The sequence below is a fragment of the Rutidosis leptorrhynchoides genome, chromosome 4 (assembly GCF_046630445.1).
Source record: "Rutidosis leptorrhynchoides isolate AG116_Rl617_1_P2 chromosome 4, CSIRO_AGI_Rlap_v1, whole genome shotgun sequence".
Lineage (NCBI taxonomy): Eukaryota > Viridiplantae > Streptophyta > Magnoliopsida > Asterales > Asteraceae > Rutidosis > Rutidosis leptorrhynchoides.
In genome coordinates this window covers 548,866,689-548,880,913 of record NC_092336.1, presented here as the reverse complement: position 1 = coordinate 548,880,913, position 14,225 = coordinate 548,866,689, and the positions used below count along the sequence as shown (strand labels likewise).

General features: G+C 31.4%; 1 protein-coding gene, 1 long non-coding RNA gene and 1 pseudogene across 2 annotated transcripts; 1 reads left to right on the top strand and 2 right to left on the bottom strand.

The window, feature by feature from the left end:
• The first annotated feature begins 6,198 nt into the window (after positions 1-6,198).
• LOC139845191 (uncharacterized) lies at positions 6,199-8,044 on the top strand. Its single transcript, XM_071835434.1, has 3 exons — positions 6,199-6,331; positions 7,082-7,197; positions 7,585-8,044. Exons 1-3 carry the CDS (start codon positions 6,218-6,220, stop codon positions 7,892-7,894), a joined length of 540 nt encoding a protein of 179 aa, XP_071691535.1. The 5' UTR covers positions 6,199-6,217; the 3' UTR covers positions 7,895-8,044.
• A 639-nt stretch (positions 8,045-8,683) lies between these two features.
• LOC139842686 (lon protease homolog 1, mitochondrial-like) lies at positions 8,684-12,831 on the bottom strand (annotated as a pseudogene).
• LOC139845190 (uncharacterized) lies at positions 11,092-11,555 on the bottom strand. The gene is made up of 3 exons (XR_011758228.1): positions 11,485-11,555; positions 11,308-11,384; positions 11,092-11,223 (listed from the first exon to the last, which is right to left on the bottom strand). It is a non-coding gene; the product is annotated as an uncharacterized lncRNA (long non-coding RNA).
• Positions 12,832-14,225: the final 1,394 nt, after the last annotated feature.

Here is a 14,225-nt window from a genome sequence, read left to right as displayed (position 1 = left end):
GAACGGTGGTTGCATAGCATGGTCAAAGACAGGACCTTGTGCCAGACCGGAAAATTATAAGGATGAGCTTTACTATTGCTCCTACAAAGGATAGTAATTGCGTCCGACACGTTATAGACCATAATCAAAAGCAAGTCACGGGACATTGCCTTAACAGTTGCTTGTTCATCGTTTTCCTTTACAACCGGACGGTAGTTTACCGAAAGGTAATATACAGGACAAGTAAACTGGACGTGTTGCTTTCCTAATACAAGGTTAGCAAGTGGGTGACACAAAACCATAAGTTTTGAGCTAAAATTTTCAAATCTGAAACCCACAAAACCCACAAAAATATTTTGCAACACCGGTGAAGGGTTATTCCGGAAAACTTATCTAGGGTAAAAGCTAGATTAAATTTTCAAAAAGATCAAATGTTTCCTTAAGGATCTACATTTTCATAGTCATGTGGGACTGTAAACCACATCGTTACTATCATTGTTTATACCGCCGTATCAAAATCACTGATGTATAAAGTGTGAAGAATAAAGAAGTGATTCGTGTTATTTAATTTCAAGTTCTGTATTGCTTGAGGACAAGCAACGTTCAAGTGTGGGGATATTTGATAGTGCTCCAAATGAACATATATTTAGTAGCAATATCCTCCCAATATGTAAATTATTTAGTTGTAATTTTCCTATTGTAAGTTGTAATCGTTTATATTAAATAAGTGCGAAGACAAAAGGCGAAAACGAAGATTTGAAGACACAAACGTCCAAAAAGCTCAAATGTACAAGATACAATTCAAAAGGTTCAATTTATTGATGAGAAACGTCTAAAAATGACAAGAGTACAAGTTACAAAACGCAAAGTACACGATATAAAATAGTACGCAAGGACGTTCGAAAATCCGGAATCGGGACATAAGTCAACTATCAACGCCCGACGCAACGGACTAAAAATTACAAGTCTACTATGCACAAGAATATAATATAATATATAAATAATTATATTAATTATTTATATTTTATTTTTATATATAAATTATGTCGACAAGCAAGGTTCCAAAATTATGTGAGCTGGATTTTCAAACTCCACGACTCACGGAGTTTGCAGGCTTAAAACTCCACGACTCGCGGAGCTGTCAGAAATCAAAACGCCTATAAAAGGCCATGCATTCTGCCGAGTAAAAATATAAAAATAATAATAATAATAATACTCTGTAATAAATAATATATATATATATATATATATATATATATATATATATATATATATATATATATATATATATATATATATATATATAGTATAGGGTAGTTTTATATTAGATTAGTTCGGGTTATGTAAAGGTTATTTTACGGGTTTTTGAAGTCGAAATTCTGTCCGTGTAACACTACGCGATAAATACTCAATGTAAGTTATGTTCTCCTTTTTAAATTAATGTCTCGTACTTAAGTTATTATTATGCTTATTTAATACCGAAGTAATCATGATGTTAGGCTAAAAATATTAAAATTGGGTAATTGGGCTTTGTACCATAATTGGGGTTTGGATAAAAGAACGACACTTGTGGAAATTAGACTATGGGCTATTAATGGGTTTTATATTAACTAAACAATACCTTGTTAATTTAATATACAAACTTATAATTTGACGTGTTTATATATAACCACATACGCTTGACTGGGTACGGTGGGCGGGATATCTATAAATACCAATAATTATTCATTTTACCGGACACAGAACTGGATTAATAGTTAATAGACTTGTTGAAACAGGGGTGAATTACATTCAAGGGTAATTGGTGTAATTGTTAACAAAGTAGTAAAACCTTGGTTTACACGCAATCGATAACCTGGTGTATTCATTAAACAAAGTATTAAAACCTTTTTACAATTCGAATCCCCAATTAGTTGGAATATTTGACTTCGGGAATAAGAATAATTTGACGAAGGCTTTCGCTCTTTATATTTATGACCGATGGACTATTATGGACAAATCTGTATGGACATATTAAATAATCCAGGACAAAAGACAATTAACCCATGGGCATAAAACTAAAATCAACACGTCAAACATCATGATTATGGAAGTTTAAATAAGCATAATTCCTTTATTTTCATATTTAATTGCACTTCTAATTATTGCACTTTTATTTATTGTTATTGTATTTAATTGCACTTTTAATTATCGTACTTTTTAATTATCGCACTTTTATTTATCAAAATTTCATTATCGTTATTTTACGTTTTAAATTAAGTTATATTTATTTTACATTCGGTTTTAACTGCGACTAAAGTTTTAAAATCGACAAACCGGTCATTAAACGGTAAAAACCCCCTTTTATATATTATTAATATAATATATTTTGTACAAATATAATTGTTTAAAAATATAGTGTGCAATAAGCCCGCTCCCTGTGGAACGAACCGGACTTACTAAAAACTACACTACTGTACGATTAGGTACACTGCTTATAGTGTTGTAGCAAGGTTTAGGTATATCCCATTTGTAAATAAATAATTAAAACTTGTGTAATTTGTAACGTATTTCGTAGTAAAATATAGTACTATCACGTACCCCCACGCTACCACATCAATGTCTATATATGAAAAATACCCTATTTGTTGTATATAAGTTTTTATATATGTAAAGTTAATATATTTTATATATAGTTATATGGTTTATTAATATAAGTGTGGTATATGTAATAAGTATGTTTTATATTCAAAATATTTATTTGTTTAAAAAAAAAGATGGTTTTGATATTAATGTCTTACTAAAAATAATAATGATACAAATGATAACTTTATTAAAAATGATAATTTTAATATTAATAATGATATTGTTAATATTGATATTTTTATCTAATTATAAGATTAATAATACTAATAATTACAAAAGTGATACTAATATTAAATTAATCATAGTCATATTAATAATAACACTAAAATGACAAGATTTATAATATTCTTACTTATAACAATTTTAATGATAATTAATGTTTCTAATACTTATAAAGATAATTATAATATTTGTAATAATAATATTTGTAATACTAATAATATCAATAATAATAATAAGATTAACAATATTCCTAATAGTAATTATGATACTTATACTACTGTTAACGAATTTGATAATACTCTTTATTTGATTAAATTAATGATATTTTTAAGTATTAGGAGTAATTATCATTATCATAATAATAATAACGATAACGATAATAATAAATACAAAACTAATAATCGTAATCACAATACTAAAAATGATAATATTTATAATAGTATACATGTTAAAAATAACAATAATAACTCTAATATTTACATAATAATACTTAGGTTAATAATAATAATAATAATCCTAATAACTAATAAGTAATACTAATAATAATAACAATAACACTAATAATAATGATAACAACTATAATTAAAATGATAATAATATAAAAGTTTATACCCTTTTGAAAGCCTTTCTTAAAAAAAATGCCCATGATGGGGCTCGAACCCGCGACCTCCCGAAACCCGACATTCCTCTTAACCATCCAGCTATTCGTGTCTTTCTGTTTCAAAATCACTTCCATACCCATTTAACCCGTATTATTTAATTGTTATTCCTTCTCCTTCTTCAAACACTAGATCAACCAGAACAAAATCAAACATCCTAACCAAATCAATTTTTGTTTTTAGAACTGAATATTCAGCACTTAAATATTTATTCAAGATTAAATAGATTAACAAATAAAAAAAAATTAAAAAAAAGGAAGCAGCAGCTTGCTGTTCAACGCACAAGGGAAGAAAAAAATATGATGATTTTCATTTCGAGCTTGTTTTGGACAATTGTTACAACACAGAGTTAGTTTCAAATAACACCTAGAATCTTTATCAATCAACAATTTAACCTTATCTGCAACAGATATCTCGAATTTTATCGAAGAACACTTGTTGACTTTTTATTCCACAAAACTTTGACTTCGAAATTAAAATTTGTTTGAAAGAATCGAAGGCTAAGATTTTAGAGAAAGTTTATGTATTCGATTCCTAACACATCTACATTAATAGATTTTGTAAACTGATTCACTTTTTAATCTTTGCAAAAAAAATGTAAATACAGGGTCGTGAAGAGAGAAAAAAAAATAAAAAAATAAAAAGAATACCATTCTGTTTGCGTTTGATTATTGAAGATAGGTTATATCATATCAGTAGTCGACCACTACAATCAGAACAAGCCAAAAAAATTGAAAAGCAGGAGCTGAAAGTTACCAAACTTTGTACGAATTGATTTCTCATATCTAATATTTTGGTCCCATCTAGATTATTACTGATTTATAATTAATATTTTGTTAAAAAAAATCAAATACATATAATTATTTAGTAACATACTAATAATAATATTTATAGCAATAATAATAATAATAATATTAATAACAATAAGACTACTACTAAAATTAAGAATAATATTAATAATAATGTTAAATAGAAATGGTTATAAAACATATCATTAAAATAATAATAATTATAATACCAATAATAATTATATTACTAATAATAATAATATTACCAGTAATCGATAAATGGTACATGTATTAATCATATTAGCTAATAATATTTGTAAAATACAACTAAATATAAATTTTAAATCTTTCTTATAGTAACATTTATATTTTAAGTATTTATTTTGATAATCATTATATTAAATTAAAAAGATTTTAATATGCAATATTTACTATTATTACTACTGTTGATATTAATGAAATTAATAATAATAATATTTATCCTAACAGTTATATTTTTAATTCACAGTTACCTTTAATTTATTTATATTATACTTTAATTATTTATTATGTAATGTCTATCATATACCTATATTTAATTTTTACATGTTTTAATATATTACATTATATATAAAATCATCGATTAAATAATATCATATTTATATATATATTCATTTTAACGGACTTATTATCTTGCATATTATTTTACTTATTTGTTATTATTTCTAATGATTATATATATATATATATATATATATATATATATATATATATATATATATATATATTTATATTTATATATCTATACATATTAATTTGAAATCAATAGTTCGTGAATCGTCGGGAATGGTCGAAGAGTAATTGCATTCATAAAAAAAAAATAGTTCAAAATCTTTGAGACTCAACCTATCAAACTTTGCTTATCGTGTCGGAAACATATAAAGATTAAAGTTTAAATTTAGTCGAAAATTTCCGGGTCACTACAATAATTGTGTCAACGACGTTGCTGATTGATATCAAGACTGTCGCGTCCAATTTTGCCAAACCTTGTGATTCTCCGAATAAGGTTCCTCCAGTTTTGGCTTCGGTTGATGGTCGCCCTTTGCCAAAATCTCATTATGCCGCTTTCGGAGCGGTAATGTCCAATATAGTGGCCGAGTCCGTACAAGTCGATGATGTTCCCATTAGCACCGACGTTGTGGCCAAGAAGTGAACCAAAGCTAAGAAATCAAGAAGAAAGCGTCGGGTTGAAGCTGTCGAGATGAAGAGTTTCTCATAATTCATTAAAAACGCTTGAGATTTTACTCTCTTAGGTAGTTTGATGCGATGAAGATGATTGTTAATCTTTCATATATATCGTTTGATTGATCACTCTCTTTACTTTGTCGGTTGTATTTTCAGCATCTATTTTGTTGCCTCTTATTTATTTGCACTTTTTGTTTTTGTTGGGAGCTTTGTTAGATTTTGTTCTCGTTTTGAGCTCAATTGTCTCTTGATTATATTTTTTTTGAGACTTCACTTATTTGATGAAGCGCCGTGTTTATTTTATAAAGTTCTTAGTGTGCTTTTTTTGAAAATAAAAAAGATAATCTTAAAACCATTATTATTTTATTATTGCATTTATTTATTATTTATTATATATATATATATATATATATATATATATATATATATATATATATATATATATATATATATATATATATATATAATAAAATACACCTGCAAATTTTGATTAAGGACCCTATAAAAATGTGTAAACTACACTTGCAAGTTATTTTGTATCGAGTTCATTAATCCATTCGGCTGATCAAGAATCAATCACAAATACAAATTCATCTTTCAGCAAAATTCAATTTGTAGCACCAATTTCATATCACTGCACTTTCAAATACAGTATTTAATCATCTTCGCATTCATCGTCTTCACCTTCGCTGAAACCCTAGTTTTTTTTGTTAGTTTATAATGGAATCATCATCACCTGTAGTAATAACACCAGAAGATGTACTTGAATCGTTAATGAACGACGGCACAATTGACGCCTTGCGATTAAAAATCATCAATCAGCTCAAAGCCAATGTATCTTCTCTTCCTTTTTATATACAACTGTATTCATCGTATTATTAAATTAATATGCGCGTATCTATTTTGTACTACTAATTTATCGTCTCCAACAACAATTTGAAACATTATTGATTGTACTTGTTCTTTTTTAGGGATTTTATTCAACTGTGTAGCTTTTACAATTTAGATGGCATATGATAATTTAGTACTAGTCTGCAATTGATTAAGAACGAGACTTGAGCTTTTTTTTTTTCTTTAATGCGGTATCGTTCTGCGGAACATGAACATTTGTTTTGGAGGGGCCAAAATTTATAAATATAAAGTATATAAGTTAGATAATTTTAGGGGGGCAAAATCATTTTATTTATCAAATTTATTTGAAATTATTACTATTATATATACGTTAAGTACTGAAATTTTAAGGGGGCGCTCACCCCTCCCCGCCCTCACTATGATCCGCCCCTCACTTTGTTATAGTGCCACATTGTTCAGGGAACTCACATAAGTGGGCACTGTAGTGGCTAAGCTAATAGAGTGTCTCTAATAGGTTATTTTTATTAGTTTTATTAAGAACGAAAAAGCGTATGATATTCGTATGCAGGAATAAATACTACAGGTAGTCTTTGTGTATCTGTTTTACTAGAAATATAATCTGAAATATACTTGTTTAATGTATCTTCATGATGAGAGGTTCTTTTTCTTGTATCTATTTATGAACTTGTACATCTGTATATAGATCTAAATATTGGCTTTTTTTTTGTATAGGAAGATTTAAAGAGTACGACTATTAAAATGGTAGAGCAGAGTAAGGTTCTCAACACACCAGGGGCAGAGAAACAAACTAAAAGGGAACTCTTTGATGCTCTTCGTCATGAACTTGAGTAAGTGTATTCGTCGTTATATTAATATGCCCGATCTAATTGTCTGCACATCAAAATTATTAGTTCATGTTTAGACCAGCTTTACAACGTTTCCCAGTAGACCTGATGTAGTGTTCGCACCGTAGAGCTGGAAAAATGACGGGTTGGGTAACAAGTCTAGCGTGTAATACTATTACAGTTCAACATGTGTGTGTTTGACCTACACAAACAGTTCTGCTGAAAAAGTTAATATTTTTCTATATGCATTTGGGGTGTCAAGTATGATTATACAACCCCTTTATGTTTCTTTTGCTAAATTTTGTATTTGAAGTTTCCTCAATTGACACAATAGCAGTATAATAAATTCTATCATATAAAATATTCTACTTTGTTTGTTACATAATGCAGAACCCCTGTACTTGAAAAGGCATCTAAATCAGTTTGGGAGTTGATTCTAGATGGTAATGGATTAGGAAGAGAAATAAATGAAACAGTTGAAAAAGTGTTTTGTCGGTTAAGTGGTAGAGAACCACCGTTGTTCCCTTCCAACGGTGAATTGCAAGCAGAAAAAGGAAAAGAGAAAATGGTCGTACAAGGCAAAGGAAAAGAAAAAGAAGTTCAAAATGAAAACGATAATGTGGACTCTGCATCAAAGAAAAGGAAATTGGTGGAGACGTTGAATTTGAATGAATCTGCAGAAGAAGTAACAGCTGACTGATTGATGTTCTTCTGGTCATCAAATACTGGAACCCAAGGCAAGCGTCACTAATTAATACAATCTTTTGGTTATTGTTTTGATGTTATGTAAACCTACCTTCATTGTTATGTAGTGACAACCATCTAGAATATACGAGTTTGATGTACTTAATTAGAGCTATGCTGATTTTTCGCTTGTTGGTTCTATATATAAGACCTATATTATATGTAGAGGTGGTAAGATGGCCGGGTAAGGAGGGTTGGGTAATGGGGGAAGAAACAGTAATTGTATAGAGCTACATCATGCAAAGTCTTTGAAATCTTCAACATTCAGTCCTACGATGGCTCGTTGAAGGCTACAACCTGGATGTGTGCCCTCTACGATGGCTCGTTGCAGGCTGCAACCTGTATGCTGCACAAGTGACTTCATGATACTTTTTGTATATACATAATTAAGAACATGGGAGAGAACGAACAAAAGGTGCTCAAAGATCTAGTGAACCCGTACTTAAGAATGGTGTGTTTCAACATGACCCATTTTGACCTCATTACCCAATTCGTTCATCTTGCCACCTCCCACCTCTGCTCACATGGGTCCATTGTACAAGAGACCTGACATTCAGTGTATCCATAAAAATCATGTCTTTGAATTGAAGTAGAAAGAATGCATCTAAACTCATGGTAATACATTATTTAACATCCTCATTGAATGAAATTATGCATGTTACAAGTGTGTATGTACTAATGTAACACTAAAAAATTCAAGTGAACCCGAAAAATAGTCATCTGTACGATCTTCTCTTGATGAGATTTCGTAATGTTACGGGTGTAAAATTTCAACACCGAGGGTCACTCCAAAATTTCTTCAGCATGCAAGAAATTGGATTTCGGTACCAAAATGATTTACAGTGGCCTTTTTGAATTTCAGTTTCAAAAGGCAAATCAAATATTTGATCGTAGTCATCTACAAAGCGGACATCAAGACCTTATTTCAGATTAGGTGGCAGCTCATCGAAGTTTCTTTTATTAGCCAACGGAAATATTATAGTTTTCACGCCACTTCGTCTTGCAGCTATGGTCTTTTCCTTCACCTATATTTTGTACAACGACATAACAAGAAGTTCAAGATCAGCATAAGTAGGGATGGCATCGGGTCGGGTTTGGGCCGGGTTTAGTTAATCCCGGTCCCGAACCCGATTAAGAAACCCCGCCCCAAACCCGACCCGAAACCCGTCGGGTCCCCATTTACCTACATACTATCGGGTTTCGGGTTTCCCCACGGATAAACGGGTATACCCGATTAGTCATTCTGTATCTATTTTTCAATAAGTTATCAAATCAAAATATCGAAAAATAATTTAACTACTTCATGTTTAAAGTATTAGTATAAAATATCACATACAAAAAATTGATTGAAAAGTTTCTAAAATACTCAACTACACAAAGTATATAAAATATCACATCTCAAAAACTTGTTGTATATAAGTATATTGAATAAAATTATACTTGTTTTCAAAACAAATCGGAGAAATGTTTCATACATTAACAATATAATACTAATATTAAAATTTTACATAAAAATTATTATTAAAATTCCTCGGGCTGGGTATACGGGTATGCGGGTCGGGTATACGGGTCGGGTAAACGGGTTTGTATTCAAAACCCTACCCGAACCCAAACCCGGAAATTTTTTTGTAACCACCCCCATACCCGGCTCATGACCCGGCGGACTCGGGTCAGACCCGGCCCAATTATAACAGGTTTCGGGTTTCCCCATCGGGTACTGGTCATTTTGCCATAAGATATAAGATACACTTAATATAATACAAATCCACAAGTTGGCAAACCAAAAGCCTTTTATAAAAAAAATGTAAATGCACGGGCGATTAATTTAAAACAATATAACAGTTTTGCTAAAATGTCAGCCTACATGAAACTGAAGATTAAAATGTTTTCTTTTAAAGAAGTTTGGCATATTGAAGTTAACTATTATTACTATTTTTCTGAAGTTACTTTCATGTCCACTGTCATCATGAAACAAAGATGTTGACTCATGGTGAGGTTCTTGGTCCAAAAGTTAAAACTTAGAAAGTTATTTGACATTCATCAAACACATTAAACCATGCGTCCATTCAAATGTCTATTTTTATCGATACACTTGAACAAATAATTATAATTCCAAATATTAAGACTAGGTTGAAGAATACATACCCCACCAATTTGAAGGACCCGACCTGTGAGAGTTACTTTCCCAGTCATGGCCAGGTCCTTCTTGACCTGTTTGTTCATTGCAAGGGACAACAAAGAAGTTATCATAGTGCAACCAGCGCTAGGACCATCCTTAGGTGTGGCACCTGCAGGGACATGTAGATGAAGGTTGGAATTTGAAAAGAACGTATTCTTGTGGTCTTTTGTAGCCAATATTCTTCTAGAAACAGTATGAGCAATCTGGGCGCTTTTCTTTCATCACGTAGCCAAGTTGACCGGTTAACTGAAGGGATCCTTTCTCTTTAATACACGTGGTCTCTATATATATAGTGGACCCGCCCATTGTGGTCCAAGCCAGACCCATGGCAACTCCTATTGGTGTCTGGTCATACATACGATCAACAAGAAAAACAGGTTTTCCAACATAATTTGTGAGGTTTTTATCATCAACCACGACTTGTGCAGTTCCTGCGAGTTTTCCTACAGCAATAAATTCGAGTATCCTTTCTTTAACATCCGTCAAGCCATAATGATCCTCATCAAGAATTTCTTTAGCCCGTAGAACGTCAAAGTTCTCGTCACTGAAGTTCGTTAAAAAGGTTTAATGCTTACAAAACCAACATGTGTATATATACGAAGCCAATGAGCTGTATAAAAATATTAAAAACTGAATACCAAGGTGACTTTAGACACTAAGCCCTTCATGGAGCATACATTCAAATTTGATTTATGCTTTTAAAGGTTAATGGAAAACGAATAAATCAATTTTGTTTAAAACACTACACCACTTACTGATAGGCTAATAAAGATATTAATAACCAACATACCTATAGTTACCCAAGGGTAAGGCAGTCAACCAATCAAGATAGTTAAGCGTAACATTGAATTCACTTGAACTGGCTTCCAAAAGTTGTAGCTTCCTCAGTTCTTCTTCGACAACTTGCAGAATATGAGATGGGATATTCTCTTTGTTTAGATCAATTTTATCCCGAAATTTATCTGCCACAAACCAACTTACTGTCTAAGAACACAACAGAGAAATCGAGACTATGTAACAAAGGTTGAGAGTTACATGCATCCACATCATATAAAAGTAAACATGAAAGTTACCAGTGAGTGCCGTTTTGTCATCTATTTCAAGTCCTAATTCCTGCATCAAGATGACATGCATCATTAATTTGCAGCAACAGAGAGGAATGGAAACTAGAAATTTGTTATAGAAACCACCTTTTTGATAGCCTTGTATTGCTCATTTAACAAGTAACGGCGTTGTTCAGTGCTTATTTTCTCCTCAATAGCTTTTGCTATGGGTTCGTAAACAAAACCAAGAACAACATTAAGATGATATCGAGAACTATATTTTTTTGAAATAATATGTAATACGAAGTCATCATCAGAACTTGCCTGAATCTTATGTATCTCCATTTCTTTCTTCAACATCTCCAAACTTAGTTTCAACCGTTTGTACACACCTACATTGACAATTATGTAAACACGTGAAGGGAAAAAAAACAAAGAGCCATTTTAATATGTCCGTAACTAGAGAACTTTAATAGTTTAATAAATGTTACTTACATCTAGCTCTTCAAGCACTTGCTGACATTGTAGTTTGTTTGAACCAGATATTGCAGTACCAAAGTCTGCTAATCTTGGATAAGTGAAATCACCAATATGCTGTAAAAATATAAACAAATTAACCCAAATTGTAAAAAGGTTAGCTCATGGCTATTTATAAGCTAGGTTTTCAATACATGCATACTTCTTATTTTCGTTATGGAATTAATTCTCTAACCATAACGACCAACTGAAAAAAGAAACCTCGTCTCTAATATTTTTACTTCAGATTGTGGAAGGCCCAAAATTTGTTACTTTTTGTTTGAAATTTTTGTAACTTAGACTAAACATAGATTTCTGGAAATTTTATGTATTAATGATGAGCCTACTTTATACACAGAGTCAATGGTAATATCAAGTGATGAATTACGGAAGGGTACAAAATAACATAGAGCATTTGGTTCTCATCTAGTTACTTCAAATTACGCTAGTCATTGCTTGTCAGCATGAGCAACGTTTTAAATTATCCTAGCAATGTGGAAAATACAACCCATTTTCAAAATTTATATTAGTGTACTTATATCAAATGCTAAACCTGATTGTAAGTTTGAACATGATCCCTCCAAAGAGAACTTGTCTTCAGAACGTCTGTAAGGGTTGTAACGACCTCAAAAGAAGTTGCCTCAATCACATCATCATCCTTGTTGTATAATGAATCCTGAAATACAGAGAGAATTATACAAAAATATAACCACTACGGTGTGAGAGTATGATATATGATATCGATGAAAACTGCTTCCATCACTTTTCCTACTTATTGAATCTCCGAAAATTTTAGGATACGAGTAGATGATACCTTAAGATGATCCACTTGAACCGTAAGGGGATCTTCACTGACCTGTTTAAGTTGCAATAGTTACAGTTTAACAAAAACGATAATTAAAACGAAGTAAATTTATCTTCAAATCGAGTGCTTAGATGTAATCAACTGACATATATATGTACATATATATAAAGAAATTATCCACTCACCATCTCAGTTATCTGAAGCCGCTTATGACCGACAAGAACAACCTGATCTCCTTGAATACTTGTAATCTATAAATATCAAAAACTTAGATAATACATAATATATACAAGTTTACCGTAACTAATTAACAATATTGGCATCACAAGTACCGGGCCAATGTACCAACTTCATGGAGACGGTTTAATAAATCTTTTCCCTTGAGCTCATATATATTTTTCTCTGTATCTGAGCTGGTGGCCTCGGATCCTGGGTCATCTTTTACAAGGAATGCACCAGCATAAGGAGCCTGCCGTTTCTGACTTTCAACCAATGCCGCTAGTAATTTAGGATCCTGTAAGGTGTAAGTTAAAAGAACACATTATCTTACAAAAATTGTGGTAAGGTAAAAAGATCAGATGAAACTATGGTAATTGTGATGACCCGTCCAAATTCATATGGACGAATACATCATTCATCGATTTCATTGCGAGGTATTTGACCTCTATATGATACGTTTTACAAACATTGCATTCTTTTGAAAAGGCACACCATAAATGAATATTTAAATCCAAGGTTTTCGACATCTGATGATTTCTACATATAGACAATCACCATAAATAATGGTTTACAATAATACTTCCGTTGACAATGCAGTCAAAATATGATACCTGGTGATGATTTTGTGAATGCAACGTTTTCTCGAATAAAGCATGTATGACTCCACGCACATAGCTTGTATAACATATAAGCAAACAGCAGAAGACTTCTAGGAATCTGAGAATAAACATGCTTGAAAGTATCAACACAAAGGTTGGTGAGTTCATAGTTTTAATGTTTCGCATAATCTGTATATAAAGGTGGATCACAAGATTTCAGTTGTTTCATCCAGAAACGTTTATCAAAATATTCTACAAGATTGAGCACCCTGGTAACTAAACTTTAACGTTATAATAAGTACCCCTGTTTTAACATACATGCAACCAACATGTACAATACACGCAAACCAACGTGTACTAACTCAAATAGCATGCGTCTGTTTTATAGTTCAGGCTAGGGTTTCTATACCTGGAACAGACGGGGATGTCAAGCCCTATGGATCCATATACAACTATTCGCGCCCACCAGTTCTTATAACCGGCAGTTACTAGTTACCAAAGTTAAGGGATTTTTGGTTCAAACTCGGAGTAGAATTTAGTATGTACTTGTATCCATTGAGTTTAAAATAAAGTGCATGTATTCTCAGCTCAAAACATAAATTGCAAAAGTAATTAAAAAGGGATCTATAAACTCACCTTAGTAGCACATAAAGTCGTTCACCGAAATGTGACCGAAACTCGGAATACCAAATAACCGTAGATCTCAACCTAGAGAACATATGTTGGTCAGTAAATGTCTAACAATCTAGGTCAGGTCATAGTGTATCACAATCCTAATGATCGAGATTGACATACAAAAGTTATCAAAAGTCATTTCAAAAAGTCAATTTTGACAATTGTTCAACAAAACGAGACGTGCCTTATATAAGGATCCATTTACTCGGCTGGTAATATTTAAAAACTCTAATTTATCAATCTTATAAACA

Coding starts and splice junctions, on each gene's coding strand:
- LOC139845191 (XM_071835434.1), top strand. CDS start 6,218: ATGGAATCATCATCACCTGTAGTAATAACACCAGAAGATGTACTTGAA. Junction 6,332..7,081: donor TCAATCAGCTCAAAGCCAAT/GTATCTTCTCTT, acceptor TTTTTTGTATAG/GAAGATTTAAAGAGTACGAC. Junction 7,198..7,584: donor GCTCTTCGTCATGAACTTGA/GTAAGTGTATTC, acceptor TACATAATGCAG/AACCCCTGTACTTGAAAAGG.